Source organism: Otolemur garnettii, unplaced genomic scaffold (genome assembly GCF_000181295.1).
Source record: "Otolemur garnettii isolate 467f Iridium unplaced genomic scaffold, OtoGar3 scaffold00108, whole genome shotgun sequence".
Taxonomy (NCBI): domain Eukaryota; kingdom Metazoa; phylum Chordata; class Mammalia; order Primates; family Galagidae; genus Otolemur; species Otolemur garnettii.
In genome coordinates this window covers 4,266,556-4,287,117 of record NW_003852503.1, presented here as the reverse complement: position 1 = coordinate 4,287,117, position 20,562 = coordinate 4,266,556, and the positions used below count along the sequence as shown (strand labels likewise).

Below are 20,562 nucleotides of genomic sequence, written 5' to 3'. Positions count from 1 at the left end.
TCCATCTTCAGAACTTTTTCATCTTCCCCAGTTGGGGATTTGAACCCACCACCTTAGGTGTACGTGGCTGGCGCCTTAGCCGGTTGAGCTATAGGCGCCAAGCCCTTAGTATTATATTGTTGTTGTGATAAAATATACACAAAATTTACTCTTTTAACAAGTATTGTGATTAAGAATAACATTAAGTATATTCACGTGTTGTGCACCCAGCACCACCATCCATCTTCAGAACTTTTTCATCTTCCCCAGTTGAAATTCAGTACCTAATAAACACTAATTCTACAAATCTCTCTCCCCCAAGTCCCTGGCACCCAGCATTCTACTCTTTATAAATTTAATTAAGTACTCATGTGAAGGGATTGATACAGTGCTTTTTTGTTTTTTGTGATTGACTTACTTCCTTTAGCATAATGTCTTCAAGGTTTATCTGTATTGTGTGGCATGTGTCACAGTTTCCTTTCTTTTTATGACTGATTTCCATGACAGGTTTGTGCCACATTTTGTTTATTCATTCATCTGTCAATGGATGCTTGGGTTGCTTCCACCTTTTGGCTATTATGATTACATTGCTGCTCTTCTTCTTTTTCTTTTTCTTTCCTTTCTTTCTTTTTTTTTTTTGGCTTATTTTTATTTATTATTAAATCATAGCTGTGTACATTAATGCAATTATGGGGTACAATGTGCTAGTTTTATATACAATTTGAAATACTTTCATCAAACTGGTTAATGTAGCCTTCACCACATTTTCTTAGTTATTGTGTTAAGATATTTATATTTTACCCTTAGTAAATTTAACAAGTACCCCTGTAAAATGCACCGTAGGTGTGGTCCAACTAATTACCCTCCCTCCACCCATCCTCCCCCTCCCCTCCCCTCTGCTCCCCTCCCTCTCCTATTTCCCCTTCATCTTGGGCTTATTCTGCTCTTCTTTTCATTCTTTTAGGTATATGCCTAGAAGCACAGTTGCTAGATTTTACATATTCTTAATTAAATACTTTTAGCATTCTGACTTATTTTTTAGTTAGACTTGGTTGAAGTTTTATAGTAAAAGATATAACAGCATTTTTATAATGTTTTATTATTAGCAACATAATGACTTTTAAAAAATCAAAGATATCACTTTTAATAAACAAAATGTGGCACAAACAATAAAGCAATAAACCCAAAATTTGGGCATAGTGGCTCATGCCTGTAATCCTAGCACTTTGGGAGGCCATGATGGAAGGAACACTTGATGCTAGGGGTTTGAGATCAGCCTGAGAGGCATACCAAGACCCATCTCTACAAAAGAAAATGGAAAAAATTAGCTGGACATAGTGATGTGTTTCTGTTGTCCCAGCTACTTGGGAGGCAGGAGGATCACTAGGGTCTAGGAGTTTGAGGTTTCAGTGAGTTATGATAATGCCATTGTACTCTAGCCAAGCAACAGAGCAAGACCTTGTCTCAGAAAAATAAGTCAAAAATTATCCTAGGAGGCTGAGGTGGGTGGAATGCCTGAGTTCAGGAGTTTGAGACCAGACTGAGCAAGAGCAAGACTCTGTTACTGAAAAGGTAGCCAGATATTATGGTGGGCACCTGTAGTCCCAGCAACTTGGGAGGCTGAGACAAGAGACTTGCTTAAGCCCAGGAGTTTGAGGTTGCTGTGAGCTGTGATCAGCATTCTATTCACAGTGACAAAGTGAGACTCTGTCTTGAAAAAAAAATCTGCTATAAAGAAATTTTAGTTGTTTCACCTGATTTCCTTTTTTTAATTATTAAGGCCTGAGGTTAGAGAAAACAAGAGAGTAGTTAATAAAAAAAGCAGAATCATGTTTAGGAGATAGAACACATACTGTTGCAGTATATTAAAGAGGAAACACTACAGATACATATTATTCATTCAATTTATAGCTTGTGGATACATTTATATAGTTTCAACAATAGTTACTATGTAGGTAATTCCCAAACCATTACTTAAAAAATTTTTTGGCTCTCTGGTCCTCCCATTTGGCAGACAGCTGCATCTTCTCTCGCAGCCCCAGCTGCATCCCTGAGGCACCATGGTGAAAGAGAAAGTTGAAATAAATGACTTTGGCTGTATTGGGCACCTGGTCATGAGGGCTGCCTTTTAATTCTGGCAAAGTAGATATTGTTGTCATCAGTGACCTTCTTTGACCTCAACTACATGGTCTGTATGTTCCAGTATGATTCTGCCCATGGCAAATTCTATGGCACAGTCAAGGCTGAGAATTTAAGCTTGTCATCAATGGAAATCTCATAACTATCTTCCAAGAGTGAGATCCCACCAAAATCAAATGGGGAGAGGCAAACACTGACCACGTTGTGGAGTCCACTAGGGTCTTCACCTCCATGGAGAAGGCTGGGGCTTACCTACACAAGGATGCTACAGGGGTCATCATCTCTGCCCCTTCTGCTGATGCCCCCATGTTTGCTTTGGGTGTGACCCCCAAGAAGTATGAAAATATCCTCACCGTTGTCAGCAATGCTTCCTGCACCACCAACTGCTTAGCCCTCTTAGCCAAGGTCATCTATGATAACTTCAGCATTGTGGAGGGACTCATGACCATAGTTCATGCCATCGCTGCCACCCAGAAGACTTTGGGTGGCCCCTCTGGGAAGATGTGGCATGATGGCCATGGGGCTCTCCAGAACATTATCCCTGCCTTGACTGGTGCAGTCAAGGCTATGGGCAAGGTCATCCCTGAGCTGAATGGGAAGTTCACTAGCATGGCCTTCTGTGTCCCCACTGCCACCGTGTCAGTGGTGAACTTCACCTGCCATCTGGAGAAGGCTGCCAAATATGATGATATCAAGAAGGTGGTGAAGCAGTCATCAGAGGGCCCCTCAAGGGCATCCTAGGCTACACCAGGCACGAGGTCATCTCCTCTGACTTCTACAGTGATACCCATTCTTCTACCTTTGATACTGATGCTGGTATTGCCCTCAGTGACAACTTTGTCACAGTGAATTTGACTACAGCAACAGGGTGGTAGATCTTACAGCCCACATGGCCTCCAAGGAGTAAGAGCCCCTGGACCACCAGCCCCAGCCCAAGGACAAGAGGAAGAAAAAGGCCCTCAGCTGCTGGGGTGGCCCTGCCTACTCAGTCTCCCAGCTCCCTGAGAACCTTACCTCGACACAGTTTCTACATCAGACTCCTTGATGAACAGAGGGGCCTAGGGAGCCCCACCTTGTCATGTAACATCAATAAAGTTCTCTGTACTCGGCGGGAAAAAAATTTTTTTTTTTCCAAGAGTTTTATTTCTCTTAATCCTAAGTGGTCCTTAGTTTTACTATTTACAGTCTTCGGCTATCTCATACTTTATTATATTATACATTTATGCCTTTATACTGCCTTTTTTATGCTGAACTCAACTTTGTGAGTTGGCAAAGAAGGATGACTTCTTGCATGGAGTGTGATCTGGCAACCTACAGTTTAGTTCCACAGTTTTGGTGTCTTTGTTTCTATATAGCAGTGTATATTATGAGATTACTTGAAAAATTTATTACATTATGCCAGTGATTTCCAACCAGGAGTGATTTTGCATACCAAGGAACATTTGACAATGTAGAAACACTGTTTGTTTGTTTTTTTAAATAGACTTTCACTTTGTTGCCCAGGCTGGAGTACAGTGGCATCATCATAGCTCACTGCAGCCTCCAACTCTTGGGTTTAAGAGATTCTCCTGCCTCACCCTCCCGAGTAGCTGGAACTACAGGCATGTACCATGATGACTGACTCATTTTTCTATTTTTAACAGAGATGGGCTCTTGCTCTTGCTCAGGCTGGTCTTGAACTCCTAATCTCAAATGATCTTCCTAACTCAGCTCCCAGAGTGCTAGGATTGCAGGTGTGAGCCACTATGCCTAGCCAAGGAAGCATTTTTGATTGTCATGACTGGGAGGCTGCTACTGGCATGTAATGGCTAGTTAGAGGTCAGAGATGCTGCTGAACATCCTGCAATGCATGGCACAGGGCCCACAGCAGAGAAGTGTCTGGCGCAAATTGTCAGCAGTGCCATAGTTGAGAAACCCTACATCATGCACTTACAAAGATGAATTAAAAATGAAAAAAATAGAGTTCAGCAACTTTCAAGTATGTATTGTTAATAGAAATTTTTGGTTAGTTCTTCTTACATGTATTAACCTTTCTGCTAACTTTGTCTTAACCATTTCTACTCTCACATTTTTCCTTTGTCTTACTGTCTTCATTTGCTTTTTGTGTCTGTGTGTGTATGTGTGTGTGTTTGTCTGTGTGGGGGGTGGGAGGAGAGAGAGAGACTCATTCAGGCTAGAGTGCTATGGAATCAGCCTAGTTCATAGCAACCTCATACTCCTGGGCTCAAGTGATCTTCCTCCCTCAGCCTCCCAAATAGCTGGGACTGCAGATATCCACCTCAATTCCCGGTTAGTTTTTCTGTTTTTAGTAGAAGATGTCTCACTCTTGCTCAGGCTGGTCTCAAACTTCTGAGCTCAGGCGATCCTGCTGTCTTGGCCTCTCAGAGTGCTAGGATTACAGGAATGAACCACTGTGCCTGGCCTACTTTTTAAAAATTTGAGTGTTTTGTTATAACTAGTTATGTAAGCCAACTTTAATTCTTTATGTAACAAGGTCTAGGTATGTATAAATTAATAAACACATATACAGAAAGTAATTAGAATCAGGTAACCAAGGGTGTACTAAATAGGAAAGGTATTTACTATTTCCAGGGGAAATGTTTTCTTTTCCTCTTGAAGAAACAATCATTATTGTTGTGATCATTTTCTGCTAAAGTGGTTCATGGCCTTAAAAATTTGAGAACCACTACTTTGAAACTAAAGTATGGCAAAGAAAATTGTTAAAAATACCACCAGTTAAGTGAACCATGTTTTTTTGATGATTTGGCTTTATTCTTTCTCTGTATCTGACCACCAGATAATCTTTTTGTTTCTTTTCTCTGAATGTTACCAGGACACTCAATCACTCGTTGGAAGTCCTTCAACGCGTATAGCACCTCATATTATTGGAGCAGAGGATGATGATTTTGGTACTGAGCATGAACAGGTAACCACATTTTTTTCTAAAAAAAGATTGATTTTCTGAGATGTCTTATTTGTTGCAAAAATGAACATTTTCTAGAGATTAAAATAACATTTGTAGGGATTTGAAACTAAATCTTAGAGCCAAAGCCTCTTAGGTAAATAGTTTATTATTAATTTTGACCAATACAAATGACTTTGCTTTTAAAACCAGTAAGTGGGCATTGATTTATAATTAAGTGTCTCATTTCATTGCCGGTAGGAATAAAACTGAAAATGTGTTAAGAAAAATCAAATCCTCATTGTTCATTGTTGGTATAAAGGAATATGATTGGCATGATTTTTGTCCTTTTTTCTTGTAATCTTGCTACATTTTTGTATTTTGGAGCTTATAATCGATGTCTTTTGGATTTTCTACTTAGATAAAAGTGTTGTCTATAAAGAGATGCTTTTTATATCCTTAACTCCTATCTCTCTTTCATTTCTTGCTTTTGCCTTTATTGCACAGGCTAGGACTTCTAATATGAGGTTCAATCAGAGTAATGAGACATCCTTGCCTTACTTCTGATCTTCGGGAGAAAGAGTCAGTCTTTCATCATTAAGTCTGATGCTAATGACAAGCCTGGGCAACATAGCAAGACCTGTCTCTACAAAATATAAAAATATTAGCCAGGCATGTTGGCATACACCTGTAGCCCAGCTACTTGGGAGACTGAGGTGGCAGGATTGCTTGAGCCCAGTGATCTGTGATTGTGCCACTGCATCCAGCCTGGCTGACAGAGCAGAACTCTGTCTCTAAAAAGAAAAAAACAAAATGGGACGTTAGCTTATAGGCATTTTTATAGATGTTCTTTATTAGGTTGAGGGTTTTGGTTAAGGAATATTCTAGTTTGCTAAGAGTTTTTATCATGACTAGATGTGAATTGTGTTGAGTGATTGAGGTGATTATGGGGTTTTTCTTATTTAGTCTCTTAATGTGGCAAATTACAATGTTGGCTGTTAGAATGTTGATGTAGACTCATATTCCAGAATGAACCCTAATTGGTCATTATATGTTATCTTTTTTTTATATAGTTGAGTTTGATTTGCTCTTATTTTGCAGAGGACTTTCACATCTGTATTTATGAAAGGTATTAGTGTGTAGTTTTTCTTATAATATCTTTGGTAATGTTGGCCTTTAGGTAGGAAGTGATCTTCTGTTTTCTGGAAAACATTGTGTAAAATTGGCATTAATTTATAGATTAACTTTCTTCTCTCATATTTCTAAATGGGAAAAATTACATGGAAATTGTGATGCTAGTTTACTTGAAGTTTTAACTATTTTTTTTTTTAGCCTTAATGTATTTAGGGATTATACAGATACTCTAGGAGTTGTCTTAAAATCATACCACTGTATTTTTCACCACCGTTTCTGCAGTTAGCCCAAAAGAAAAGGAAACACAGTTATTATTGGGCAAAAAGCCTTCCATTACATTTTTAGAAATGTTATTAGCCTGTTTTTTAATACTGATTTGTGACAGCTGAGATTCTTGATAATCATCTCCTAAATTTTCACTTTCCCACATGGTCTTTCTTCTAACTTTTTAACCTTCTAAATTGTCCTGAGGGATGATTAATTTTGAGAAGGAGAGATTTCATAGCCTGTATTGCCAGTAAATTTTAATGAGGTTTTTTTTTTTTAAGACAGAGTCTCACTTTGTCCCCCTTGGTAGAGTGCTGTGGTGTCACAGCTCACAGCACCCTCCAGCTCTTGGGCTTAAGCAATTTTCTTGCCTCAGCCTCCCAAGTAGGTCAGACTACAGGTGCCTGCCACAACACCTGGCTATTTTTAGAGACCTCTGGCTCAGGCTGGTCTTGAACCCATGAGCTCAAGCAATCCACCTGCCTCGGCCTACCAGAGTTCTAGGATTACAGACGTGAGCTACTGTGCCCAGCCTTTAATGCGTTTTTAAAATTTGCATTTTTTTAAATAGGGAAAGCGAAGTGAAATTTGGATAGCTCTGTGTAATTGAGCATTTTGTATATTGGAGTTACTGATGTATAATTATTTCTTCCTCTAGATCAATGGGCAGTGCAGCTGTTTTCAGAGCATTGAACTACTAAAATCTCGCCCGGCTCACTTGGCTGTTTTCTTACACCATGTAGTTTCACAGTTTGACCCTGCAACCTTGGTAATATATTTTGAAGTTTAGCTGTTTCAGAGTTATTCTGTTGATTCATATATCAAAGAACTTTTTATATCTACAGGATGAGTGAATAAACTTCAAGTTTTACAAACATATAAGGATAGATATGAAAGATAATTAAAATGTTACTAATATTTTTTAAAGCCTCCGTTACATGGTAATACCTACGTTACTTTTGGTGAGCAGTCTGTTGCAAACATTCCTACAGAACTAGGATCTAGAAAATATCATTTTTCATGACTTCTCACCTTGTCTTTTCCATTTGTTCTCCACTACAGCTCTGTTACCTCTATTCAGACCTGTATAAACAGACCAATTCTAAGGAAACGCGTCGCATCTTCCTGGAGTTTCATCAATTCTTCTTGGATAGATCTGCTGTAAGTTGCCAAGTTAATATTATAATCTTTGCTTAAGTACATTGAATTATTAGTCTCTGGCTTCCAATTTTTTTCCCCATGTTTTTAGATTTTTATTGTGCTTTCTGATGTCTATATCAAATTTCAATTATTAGTTACTCCTTTTTAAAATTTTTTATTTTTTATTTTTTTGAGTTTTGAGACAGAGTCTCTCTATTGCCCAGGCTAGAGTACAGTGGCATCATCATAGCTCAGTGCAACCTTGAACTCCTTACCTTAAGTGATCCTGCTGCTTTAGCCTCCCAAGTAGCTGGGAATACAGGCATATGCCACTGTACCTGGCTAATTTTTCTGTTTTTAGTAGAGACAAGATCTTGTTCTTCCTCAGAGTGGTTTCAGACTTGGATTCCAGGCATGAGCTGCTTTAGCTGGCTTAGTTACTCTTAACTGTTTGTTGTTGTTGTTGTTTGTTTTGGACATTTCTAAATTAGTTTTAGCCATATGAATTCTCACACTGAATTTTAGGGGATATGTGTATGTGGGTTTTTACATGGGCATAATTAGAATGAAGGAATGAAAAGGGGAACACATATGACATATATTAGAACCCAACAGATAGTAATTGAGGTCTAGGTGGGTCATCTCTCTGAAGTGTGGGGGCACAAGTTTAACTAAAAAGTGGTAGCAAAGATCTCATTCAGGTCTTAGTGATAATAGTGTTTTATTTTACCAGTAGAAGTGTTAAGGTTTTTGAGCTAGTGAACTTTATTAGTCTTGTTATGGGTAGACAGCAGCTAGCCCTTAACACATCCTATAGAATCATGCTGCACATCCTTAGCCCTTTCAGATTTGCAGTTCATAGGTTCTACCTTCTAAAACCTCTCTCACTTCCTTTCCTACCCTTTTCTCAACTGATAACTTTGACCTTGCTGTTTCTGAGTAATTTGAAGTATACAGAAGAGAACTTCTACTGATACATATATAACCTACCTTCCTCATGCCCTGTGCTTTACCCTTTCTTCCAATGCTGTGGACAGATTGTCTTTTATCAGAGGCCAGGTATGCCTTTGTTACCTAGGGTGTATTTCCTTGTATTTACTCAAAGACCTTAACTCTAGCAATTATCCCTGCTTTTTCTTGCAGAGCCAGGTTTTTCTCTTGTTTTCTACTGAGCCTCTCACATTAGCATGCAAACATTGTTATTTTCCCTATCTTAAAACAAACAAACATTTTGACTTTACTTCTCCCTCCAGCTTCTGTCCCATATCCTTTGTATTCTTTTACAAAGTGGCCAACATGCTTTGACAGTGAGGCCTTCCCTGACCAATCTACTTAAAAATCTTACCCCCTGTACTTCTGTCACTTCTTATGTTATTATGTTATTTTTGTCAATGGAACTTAGGTTTTATTAATTTATTTGTTCGTTTATACAGTTGGTCCTCTGTATCTATGGGTTCTACTAACCATGGATCGAAATATTCAAGGAGAAGAAAAATTTAAAAATGCAGAAAAACCCCCAATACAGTATCACAGCTATTTACGTAGTATTTACATTGCATTACATAAATGAGATAAAGTATACAGGAGGATATGCATAGGTTATATGCAAATACTAAGCCATTTTATTTTATATTATTTACTTTTGAGATAAAAGTCTCAAGCTGTTGCCCTGGGTAGAGTACTGTGGCATCACACCTCACAGCAACCTCAAAACTCTTGGGCTTAACTGACTCTTTTGCCTCAACCTCCCAAGTAGCTGGGACTAGAGGTGCCCACCATGATGCCTGGCTATTTTTGTTGTTGTTGCAGTTGTCATTGTTTTAGCTGGCCTGGGCTGGTTTTGAACCCATCAGCTCCATGTATGTGGCTGGTGCCCTACCCATTGAGTATAGGCACCGCCCACTAAGCCGTTTTATATGAGGGAATTGAGCATGTACTGACTTTGTACCCTGTGGATACCAAGGGATGACTGTATTTCTACTTTCCTACTCCCAATACAAAATCCAATAGGACAGATATTTTTGTTTTGTTTGTTCACTGCTGTGTCTCCAATATGGAACAGTTCTTCGCACGTAGTGGTCACTCAAATATTTGTTAAATGAATTAGAGTTCTGATTACTCTGTCATTACTTAAAATATTATACTTTATTTTTATTAAAATAATTTCATGAAGAAATGACAATATATTTAAGTATGTTTGAATTTTATATTTCTTAAGGGAGCTCCGAACTAAGTCAGATTTGCTGCTTAGGCTTCTATATATTAACGTTAAAGTATAAGAATCATGATGGATTGATTAATTAATTATATAATTGATTAAAAAAATATATTTTTATGCTACAGATCATATTTCATATAAATATCTATATGTACAAATGAGCTTTTATATACTTTTTTGCACTTTGGCTAGAAATGTTTTTAAGAAAATTGATTTGAGCTACTGCTTGGCAACTTCAGTTAAAGCTTTGAAATCCTTTTTGCTGTTTAGCAGTGACTCACGTTCAAATTTAAAATTTTAGATCTTATAGAAGTCCTTAAATTTTGAAATTATATGACTTAAATAGGTATACAATACAGACTAAGCATGAAGTGGTTCAGATATGTTCTCTAAATGCAAAATAATAAAATGTTTTCCCCAAATTGATTGGGGAGAAGTCGCAATCTGGTAATTATTAAATACTTATTCTTGAGAAAATCTAGCTAGGAAGAAATAAATTCTGAGACAATCATTGGTTAGTTCAGTGGTGAAAAATAGAGATGTTACTAGATTTAAGACTCCAAAACTCAACATTGACATCTAATACGTTTATCATGGGGAGTGTGACTGTTGTGAGGAACTTTAAAAACTTTATGTAATATATGACTGGGAATATCATGGTCTGTATCTTAAATACAAGGAGTAAAAATCATGGTTTTATGTGAGTATCCCAAATCTAGGAAATAAAAGTTATGTTGTGGTTATTCGTCTGAACGGTTATATGCATATAGTTTAGATTTTTACTGACTTAAATGATTCATAAGTGATTATGTTAACCAAAGGTTCTAGAAAGCCAAAATCAATAAGTGTGACATAGAAGCATTCAGTAATCTGGTGAAATGACAGTAGATATTTCCTTTTTAGCATGATCCTTGAGAAAAGGGCTGATTTTTAAGTTTAAGTAATAGAACATTCCAGAGCGATGGAATTTGAGTAAATTGAGGTTGTAGGTAAATATGCTTGTAAGAATAGGGATCCAAATTATATCCTTTTACTTTATTTATATATATATCTTTAAATGCCTTTGGAGCTGTTTCAACTTTTGTTTGCATTTTGTTTTAGCACCTGAAAGTTTCTGTTCCTGAGGAAATATCTGTGGATCTAGGTAAGTTTGAAGCACCAATATCCTGGACAATTATATCTCTATAGATGTATGGCCCAGGTCATTTCTAAAGGTTTTATATGTCACCTGGCGACTAGTTGATCACCTTAATTGCAGCAGGAGAATCTGTAGTACGTTTATGAATAAATGAAATCTGAAGTCTAAGATGAAATACATGAAATGTATTAAAGTACTTCTCTTTGGCATACTCTAACTTAAATTTGTGCCAAATAGCACTGGTTTGTTGCCAATTATATATTCCACAGAACATACTTTTACATCAGACAATTCCTTTACTTTTCTTTATATAGAGAAAAGACGACCTGAACTTATTCCTGAGGATCTACATCGTCACTATATCCAAACTATGCAAGAAAGAGTTCACCCAGAAGTTCAGAGGCACTTGGAAGATTTTCGGTGAGCTTAGTGGTAGATAAAACCTGATACAGTCATCCTGAACTAATTTTTTTTAGATAGGAAAAAGTTACACATTAAGTACTTTGTTTAGCACTAGATAATCCATATGGTTATGAAAACATAATGAACATCTAGAATCAAAGGGTTAGAGTGAAACTGAGAGTCCATAGTCTCCATTCTATATCATATTTTCAGGATCTGAGCTCAGTACTGTGTCTGTACTAAATGTATTCCTTGTTTGTATTTTTTGAGTGATTGCTTCTAGAATTGTTTCCTCTGGTGTCCCAGGTGACATGAACCTGTATGAAGAAAACTGTGACATTTTGCCTGTTCCTAGAAACTTACAGCAGTGGAGACTTGGATGAAACATCTCCAGAAGGAGGTAATTTTCTTTATTTCTTTGTAAATTCAGGAAATTTCTTCTATTCATTCCCATTAGGCAGAAACGCAGTATGGGACTGACCTTGGCTGAAAGCGAACTGATTAAACTTGATGCAGAGCGAGACAAGGACCGGGTAGCTTTGGAGAAGGAGCGGGCATGTGCAGAACAGATTGTTGCCAAAATTGAAGAAGTATTGTAAGTAGTGAGAGTATATATGCAAATGCATTCTCTATTGATGTGCTAATTATGCTTGAAGTACCCTGTTTGTTTGTTTGTTTTTGAGACAGAGTCTCACTATATTGCCTTCTGTAGACTGTTATGGCGTTTCAGCTCACAGCAACCTCAAACTCTTGGGCTTAAGGAGTTCTCTTGCCTCACCCTCCCAAGTAACTGGGACTATAGGTATCCGTTGCAACGCCTGGCTATTTTTTTTTTATAGTAGTTGTCATTGTTTAGCAGGCCCTAGCTAGGTTTGAACCCACCAGCCCCGGTGGATGTGGCAGTGCCCTAACCACGGAGCTACAGGCGTAGAGCCTGAAGTACTCTTTGCACAAATTTAGAAGGGCTGTTGGATTGGGTTCTGTGGAACTATTCATTTTCTCATAGTGCATGAGAAACTGGAATTTTTTTTTCTTTTTTCTGATACTCTATTTTAGTTAAAGTTCTTATTTTATCTTTCTGGATATTGTTAAATAGTTACTATAACATTTCTAATCAGTGATCAAAAACAGTTTGAATACTTTCATTAGTTTCAGTTCACAGCCCTTGGAAATATTTCTTGCTCTAAAATATGTACCATTGATGACATGAGGGTGAAAAGAGGATTAGGGTTCTTTTGATGTATTATTTTAGGTGACAGATACTTAGAGCAGGGCCCAAGGTGCTTGGCTCTGTTCTGTTATTTCAGGTGTCTTAAGTTTAATAGCCACTCTTTTATTAAACTTTACATATTTCCTTTTTAACTTTTTATTCTTTAGGATGACTGCTCAGGCTGTAGAGGAAGATAAAAGGTAACACAACTGTTTTTCTCCTAGAATTTTAAGAGAAAGTTTTCTTCTTTTATCCCTAAGTTTAATGTCTTTCTTTTAACTTGTAAAATATAGATAGTGGTCTCCCTCTGGTGGCCTCTATTTTATTTGAGTAGTATTCTAGCGTCATCTTTAGTAGAATCCTTTTCTATGTGAAATGAATAGATCTTTATTTTTTACTTAATTTCAAGAATTTTAGCATCTTGGAAATCATTTGCTGTCTTTATTCCACCAATCCTTCTTCTCAGAAGTCTTATTTTACTTAGCCCTTTCTCCTCCAGTTCCACAATGCAGTATGTTATTCTCATGTACATGAAACATTTGGGAGTAAAAGTGAAAGAACCTCGAAATTTGGAGCACAAGCGAGGTCGGATTGGATTCCTTCCAAAAATCAAGGTAAGATTAAAATAATAATAAAGTGGTCAGGCTTTATGCTTCTTTACATTTGACTGGTATTTTCCATCTTCTTAATGTTTACTTAATCAGCAAATTAGTGCTCGGTATACTAACATGTATAAGATCTGGTTTCTGTTCTTAAGAAATTCTAAATCTAGTGAGAAATCTAGACATAAAAGTTATTATTAGTTCAAGAAGAAAAATTAGCAGTTTACACAGAGTATTGTCCCCAGATCTGTTAGTACCTTATATTCTCCTTTTATGGTGCTTGTTACTTTGTAATTGTTTTGTGTTTTTGTTTAATGTTTGTTCGATTGTGAAGCTCTATGAGGGCAAGGACCTCCATTATTATTGTATTCCCAGCCTTTACCATAGTGCTTTCACACATTATGAGCATAATAAATATTTGTTGAGTAGATGAATGAATTGTTTAGACTAAGCTCCTGTAAATGTGTTATAAAACTACCCTTTTACTCCTGTAAATTGTCACTTCCAAAGGGTCTGAAAAGACATACTGAATTTGAAGTGTCCACACTACTGTGTGCCAGTCTCTAATGAGTGGTGTGTATGTGTGCTTTTATTTACATTTAATCAGTTTCTTTCCTTTAACAATTAGAATCTCACTTCTGTGTTTGAAGACAGCAAAAGAGATTTACTACGTTATGTATCTTTTCTCTCTTTGTACCTTAAATCTAGCAAAGTATGAAAAAAGATAGAGAGGGTGAAGAAAAAGGGAAGCGAAGAGGATTCCCCAGCATCCTGGGTCCCCCGCGGAGACCAAGCCGTCAGGACAACAGTGCAAGTATGTTAAGTCTGAAATGTTGCGTTTCCACCATTCGATGTCCTCTTTATATCACAGGCTTATTTTACTAGAGTGAATTGCTGGAGAAAGGTGTTTTGGGGATGATTTCATTGAATTTCCAATGTGCCTTGTTTCCATTCAATATTACTTCTGAACTAAGTACCTCTCATATTTCTATATAATTGTGATAAACATATTTAATTGCAATAGAATATTCTATCAGGTATCTATAATGTAGTTTATTTACCTATTCTGATTTTGTTTGCATTTAAATCATGTTTGTGAAATTAAAAAAAAAAAGTATGCATAGATCTCTCTACCACACTTTGTTTAATCTCTCTGTACATACATTGCTCTCTGCATACTTGTACAATTTCTCTACCCTCTTCATTGTGCTTCATATCCTGATTTCCCTCTTCTCCACCCATCCCTTTTCCTCCCCTGGCCTAATGGAAAGAGATGAGCCCATTACAGAGGGCTGCAGGAGAAATAGAGACAGTGGCCCTGTGGGGAGGGTAGCCAAGTCAAAGGGCATTCTCATCTTGGGCAATACCTCATGTGAAAATATTGGCCTGGTGCAGTTAGGATAACTATTGTTATCATGCAGTGTTACACACAGAGTTGTGATACAGTGATGCTGAATGTCCCACACAAGGAGGAATTCTTACTCAAATGCCAGTACATTCAGAAGGTGAAAGAAGTTTTCAGAAGGGAGACTGAAGAGATTGAGAATTTCATAGATGCTGACCATGACTTCCAAGGGATAGGAAAGAAGAATGTTAGATTAGGGGTATAAAAGGCTTTATGAGGATGTACAGTGGTATGGAGGTGAAACCTGAATGAGAGTCTTTAGCTTCTTGTGATGACTAATGTGAACAAGGATAATAAACAGGATTGGGATTTGTCTGGATAGTTTCTGAGGCGTATCGTGCTAATGAAGCTGTCTTAGAGGAGAAATGAGGTGAGGACTTGCTAAGAGCTCACAAAGATAAAGGGCTTAATCTTCATCCTTGTAAATGAACGGAGCTCCATATGCATCTTTCTGTGTCTCAGCGTGCCTTCTGCCCTGTCCACCACCGCTCGCCTCATCTCTTTTTCTCATGACCCTTTGCTTTCCTCTCCCTCTTCCTTCTCACCCTTGTCTTCTACCTTCTTTCTTTCATTTCTCTTCATCCCTCTTCCGTCTCCTGTCTCCCACCCTCCTGTCTTCCCTCTAATGTTGCCTGCCTGCCAGTGTTCTTTCCTCCCTTCCATCCTCTATATGTTCATTCTTTTCTCTGTGTCAGAATTCATTTTATATAGTCCAGACATTTTTTTAGATTCTTTTATTTCTTCTAGCTATTTTGCAGTACAGTACTATTGTTTTCTGTTCAGTTGGCAGAGCCATGGAACTACAGAAGGCACGCCACCCGAAGCACTTACCTACGCCCTCATCTGTGAGTCCTGAGCCTCAGGATTCTGCTAAGTTACGCCAGAGTGGCTCAGCAAATGAAGGCGCAGACACTGGATACCTGCCTCCTAATTCCATGTCTTCTGTAGCTTCAGGGGCCACTCTTTCCCAGGAAGGAAGTAAAGAGAATGATACAGGTGAGCTAATGCTATAATTCAGCTTAACTATCAAGATTTTAAAACAAACATACTGTATGAAAAATAGAGTGGCAGATTATTTTAATCAAGACTGTCTCCCAATTTAATTTAGTTTTAACAATTCTAATATTCTACAATTCATGGGTGATGCGTGTGGCTCAATGGGTAGAGTGCTGGCCCCATATACCGAGGGTGGCAGGTTCGAACCTGGCCCCGGCAAACTGCAACAAAAATAACCAGGCACTGTGGCAGGCACCTGTAATCCCAGCTACTCAGGAGGCTGAGGCAAGAGAATCGTCTTAAGCCCAGGAGTTGGAGGTTGCTGTGAGCTATGATGCCGTAGCACTCTACCAAAGGCAATAAAATAAGACTTTGTCTCTAAAAATAAATAAATAAATAAAATTCTATAATTCAGAATAAATTTATGATGAATGATAATTTTTAGTTCTTGTTCATCTAAAAAATATTAATCTGTGTCAGGCAGTTAGTTCTGTGCCACATGTTATCGTGCAGTAGTTATACACAGATGCTTGCCTCATGGAGCTCAGTTTCATGGGGGAGATAGTCACACATATTAAAAATTCAAATTGTCCTAGTCCTATAAAGGAAAGGTAAAGGGAGTATTGAGGGCACTGGTTAATAGTTAAAGACAGGTATATGTGGGAGTGGGGGTGAGGGAGGATCTAAAGAAGACCTTAAAAAAATAACAGTGGGGCCGGGTATTTGGCTCACACCTGTAATTGTAGCCCTCTGGGAGGCCAAGGTGGGTGGATTGCTTGAGCTCCTGAATGAGACCTCGTTTCAAAAAATAGCCTGGTGTTGTGGTGGGAAGGTGCCTATAGTCTTAGCTACTAGGGAGGCTGATACAAGAGAATCATTTGAGCCCAAGAATTTGAGGTTGCCGTGAGCTGTGATGCCATGGAACTCTACCGAGAGTCACAAAGTAAGACTCTGTCTCAAAAAAAAAATGAGATGGTATTTTTTTTTTTTTTTATATTAGTTGGAAGCCAGCTGAGTGAAGAGGTTGACTGTGTGGGAGAAAGACTGTGCAAGTAAGAGAATAAAGTTTTAAGGAGAGAGAAGATGAGACACAGTGCATATGTAAAGGAGGTTTTAGTGAGATGAGCACGGGAAATTGAAGAGAAAGGAAGGGATGCAGTAATTGTGTAGCTAGTTGAGGAAGGGGCATGTTGCTGTGCTTCCTACTTGTTATAGTGGGTTTCTTAAGCAAGTGAGCTTGGAGAGTTTTATTTGGAGAAAGAACCGCCTATTTCTTAGTGATTCTGGAGCTGATTCAGTTCCTGGTGATGACATCATCAAGGTTGAAACTGTGGTCACCGACCTGACATACGGGGGCCGGGGGGGTTCACTAGGATGAAGAAGGCATGGAAACAGAAGTTTGAATAGCTTAACATACATAGGTTTTGAGGTCACCTCATATGCTTTTAGCAGGAAGAGGAAAACAGAGCCAACAGCCAAAGGTTTAGGGATGCTGATGATTGTTGTGAGGAAGAAGAACATGTGGTCATGCCCAGAAAGGGGGTGTCTCAACAGAGCAAATGATTTTACAAGAAGAAGGCAGCAAGATAGTGGTACAGAGGTCATATTGGGGATCAGGAAGCCTGTCCATCTCCTCTCTACCCTGAAGGACATAGTGTGTGACAGAAACACCAGTTTCTGTTTGGGGGGGGCAATAGCAGAAGAGATAGGCAAAGAAGCAGGGGTGACGGTCGAAGAAATGCGTGGGGATTGTGCCATATATGGAATTCTGAAGATGTTAGATTGAATATATATGCATTTGTATTTCATGCTCTCATGACTCACAGAAATAAAAACATAGTAGATAAGGAATAAACAAAAACCATGTAGAGGAAAGAAGCAGAGGAAGGGAATATGTTATCAGCAAATAAGAGATTTCAACAAGCATGGGAGATTGAAGGTGAACAAGAGTGATTTGATGGGTAAAACATAAAGGAAGCCAGAACCCATAATTTGTTTAAGGAGTCCAAGGTAGGAGTCCAGTGTGCCCATTGGATCCCTGGAGAGACTTGGCTCAGAGTTGGCATGTGTTATGGAATACATAAATAAGAATACATGTAGAGCTGAAAATGATGAATTAACTGAATGTTTATAATTAAAGCAGCCGTGTCAGCAGCTTTCGATCTGTATAGTGTAAAATATAAGCAGTCCCTGTTATTTGTGGAATAGAAGAAAACCAGTGTGTTCTTTTGAGAAACTGAATGAATTGTGTAGGAAGGGTTGTCCTCACAGTATTCATGCAGTGGCGCCTAGAGCCTGACCATAGGCACGCCAGCCACTTCCCTACTCAGAGATCTCTCATCTGAAATGAACCACTTCCCATATAGCAGCAAAAGAAAGCCAAACCAGCTACCCAGTCTTTCATTCTTAAATATGCACATGGCTCACTTTTGGCAAAATTTGGTTGTTGGAGTCAAGACGTGAGATAATACATAATGCCAAGGTAACAGACAGTGAAAGAAAAGAATATAAACACAAAAACTGCCCCTAGAAGAAGAAGGTAATTTGGTAACAGATAAGAGCTTAAGAAAATAACTCTAAATTAGATAGTATACTTGAGAATGTTAAAGAAGTTATTGCATCCATAAAGCAAGAATAGGGAACCTCAAAGACAAAACATTTTTTAAATATAACTATTAAATACAGTGTAACATTGATTATGTTAGTTATCAATTGATTAGGCGATTTTCTTGCCTAATAATAATATAACTATTAAATATTATTGGGACTAAATATTATTCCCAATTATATGAATATTATTGTTTACTATAACTATTAAATATTATTGTTAAATATTGGGAAGAAATAGGGGGATGTGTGATGAATTACCCCAAAACTTAATGGCTTAACACACAAAAACATTTATTATCTCACCTTTTTGTTGGGTGAAGAACTCAAAAGCAGCTTAGCCCAGTGGTTCTTGGTTAGGGTTTCTCATAACATTGGATTTAAGTTATCAGCCAGTCATCAGAAAGCTTAACTGGGGCTAGAGAATTTACTTCTGTGCCCACTCAAGTGGCTGTTGGCAGGAGGCCTCAGCTCCTTACTGGTGGGCTCAGTTCCTTACCATGTGGGCTTTTCTGTAGAGCTACATAGAGTATTCTATGACATGGTGACTGGCTTTTCCCAGAGAAATGCAAAGAAAAGACCAAGAAAGAAGCCCTTATGTCTTTTATGACTTAGTGTCTGTAGGTACTTACTGTCACTTCTGCAAGTTAGAAGGTGGTCACTAAATCTAGCCTACACTTGGGGGAGGAATTAGGCTCCATCCCTCAGGGAGGCTCCATATTTTCACAACTACTACTGCCAATATTTAAATAAAAGAACTACTGCAACTGCCAATATTTATATAAAAGAAATCCATAAAAATATATAGAGAACCTCTATAAAGGCCCAATATCTATCTCTTTTCACAAAATGTCAACAGAGGACAAAGAGAAGAGATAGTTTAAGAACAACAAGAGAACGTTTCCCAGTGTTAAAAAGGATATACTTCAGGTAGAAAGGGCTTGCTCAGAACCAACTATAACGGACGATTTTAAAACCATACTTAAGATATCCTTGGAAATTTTATTGTACCAGGGATGAGAGATGATGTGACACGGCACGTTGCTTTTTATAAACACGGAGTACTAAAATATAAAAGAGCAGTGCCAACAACTTTGAAAGTGGTTTTGAACTTCAAATTCTATATCTATCCAAGCTGTTCATCAAATGTGAAGAGAGAATAAAGACATTTTCAGAGTTACAACATTCCAGTTTAACTGAAATGTACTTTTTCTTTAAAATTATTTGAGGACACAATAGTCCAGCAACATTGGAAAAAAATTAAGAAGGAAAAAGTCATGGGATCCAGGAAAGGGCAGTTCTAAGACAATGGTATATCACAGGCCGAGATTGGGACACTGGAACATCAGAATAGGAAAAAAGAGAATCTTAAGCAATGAATGATAAGAAAAAATTTGAGACATGATAAAATTGTATTATTTTGACAGCAGTAAAAGAAAGGCATTTGGAAATGTTAAGAAAAACAGAATTGTTCAAGAAAGTAAGTCAAGATTTTGACATGAAAAATAAAAAGAGGGATGAGCTTAAACCAAGTGATGGTATATGAAACTTTAATGTAATAAACATTCTATTTCAAGTGGCCCAGGGATTGCATTATTGAACCAGTAGAAAAGAAAATATAATCCTAACTAGCATACCTCTTAAGTTGACAGAAATAATACATATATATGTATGTTGTATATGACAATATGCATAGTATCATAATAATATACTAAGTACCTTTTTATTAGTTTCTGGAATCATCCTACTAGGCAAAGCACAGAGTATTTCATTGTGGCTGCAGATCAGAAAATATATATAAAAAATTCTCTTAATGATGCAAGTAAAGATGTAAATGAAAGAAATGAGAGGGGGATGTACACACTAACTACCTAATCTGACAGAGAAGAGAGATGAGATACTAATTCCTTGATGGGACAGAAATATAGAGATATCATTTAAATTTAGGTAACAACTTAACCTCCCTATTATTAATCATAATATAACTGTTGAATATTGGGAAGAAATAGGGGTAAAGTTAAGAGGGGAAGTATAATGAGTGTTTCCTCAGAGGACTAAGAAGTAGATGTGAGCTGAAGATAATGAAAAGTAGTGAGAGGTCGTTACTTGGACTTGGATGACCATAATAACTAAAATTTGAAAACATGAAGAAGGATTGATACTGGAGACAGAAAAAGATACAATAGGAGAATAGAGTTCCTCATTTTGTGCTCTTCTGAATTATTTGAATTGTTGCCACATCTTATGTTGAGTTTTCTGTTTTGTTTTGTTTTGTTTTGTTTTTTGCAGTTTTTGGCTGGGGCTGGGTTTGAACCCGCCACCTCCGGCATATGGGACTGGTGCCCTACTGCTTTGAGCCACAGGCGCTGCATTTTAAAAATAGCGTCTTGTGTTCAGTTTTAAGAAGCTATTTTTAAAATGAT

General features: G+C 37.7%; 1 protein-coding gene across 5 annotated transcripts in view; it reads left to right on the top strand.

Annotated features, from left to right (window-relative positions):
* Nucleotides 1-20,562, top strand: part of ARHGEF12 (Rho guanine nucleotide exchange factor 12) — an 87,074-nt gene that overhangs the window by 32,358 nt on the left and 34,154 nt on the right. For 3 of the 5 annotated variants that reach the window (XM_023517286.1, XM_023517284.1, XM_023517287.1), the window contains 10 exons: nucleotides 4,952-5,044; nucleotides 7,080-7,190; nucleotides 7,484-7,582; nucleotides 10,881-10,923; nucleotides 11,232-11,337; nucleotides 11,777-11,914; nucleotides 12,697-12,729; nucleotides 13,014-13,143; nucleotides 13,840-13,945; nucleotides 15,320-15,532. In XM_023517286.1, the coding sequence (XP_023373054.1) occupies nucleotides 4,952-5,044; nucleotides 7,080-7,190; nucleotides 7,484-7,582; nucleotides 10,881-10,923; nucleotides 11,232-11,337; nucleotides 11,777-11,914; nucleotides 12,697-12,729; nucleotides 13,014-13,143; nucleotides 13,840-13,945; nucleotides 15,320-15,532 (1,072 nt within the window). The remainder of the gene's footprint in view (nucleotides 1-4,951; nucleotides 5,045-7,079; nucleotides 7,191-7,483; nucleotides 7,583-10,880; nucleotides 10,924-11,231; nucleotides 11,338-11,776; nucleotides 11,915-12,696; nucleotides 12,730-13,013; nucleotides 13,144-13,839; nucleotides 13,946-15,319; nucleotides 15,533-20,562) is intronic. The other 2 variants (XM_023517285.1, XM_012809597.2) reach the window with 1 other exon arrangement.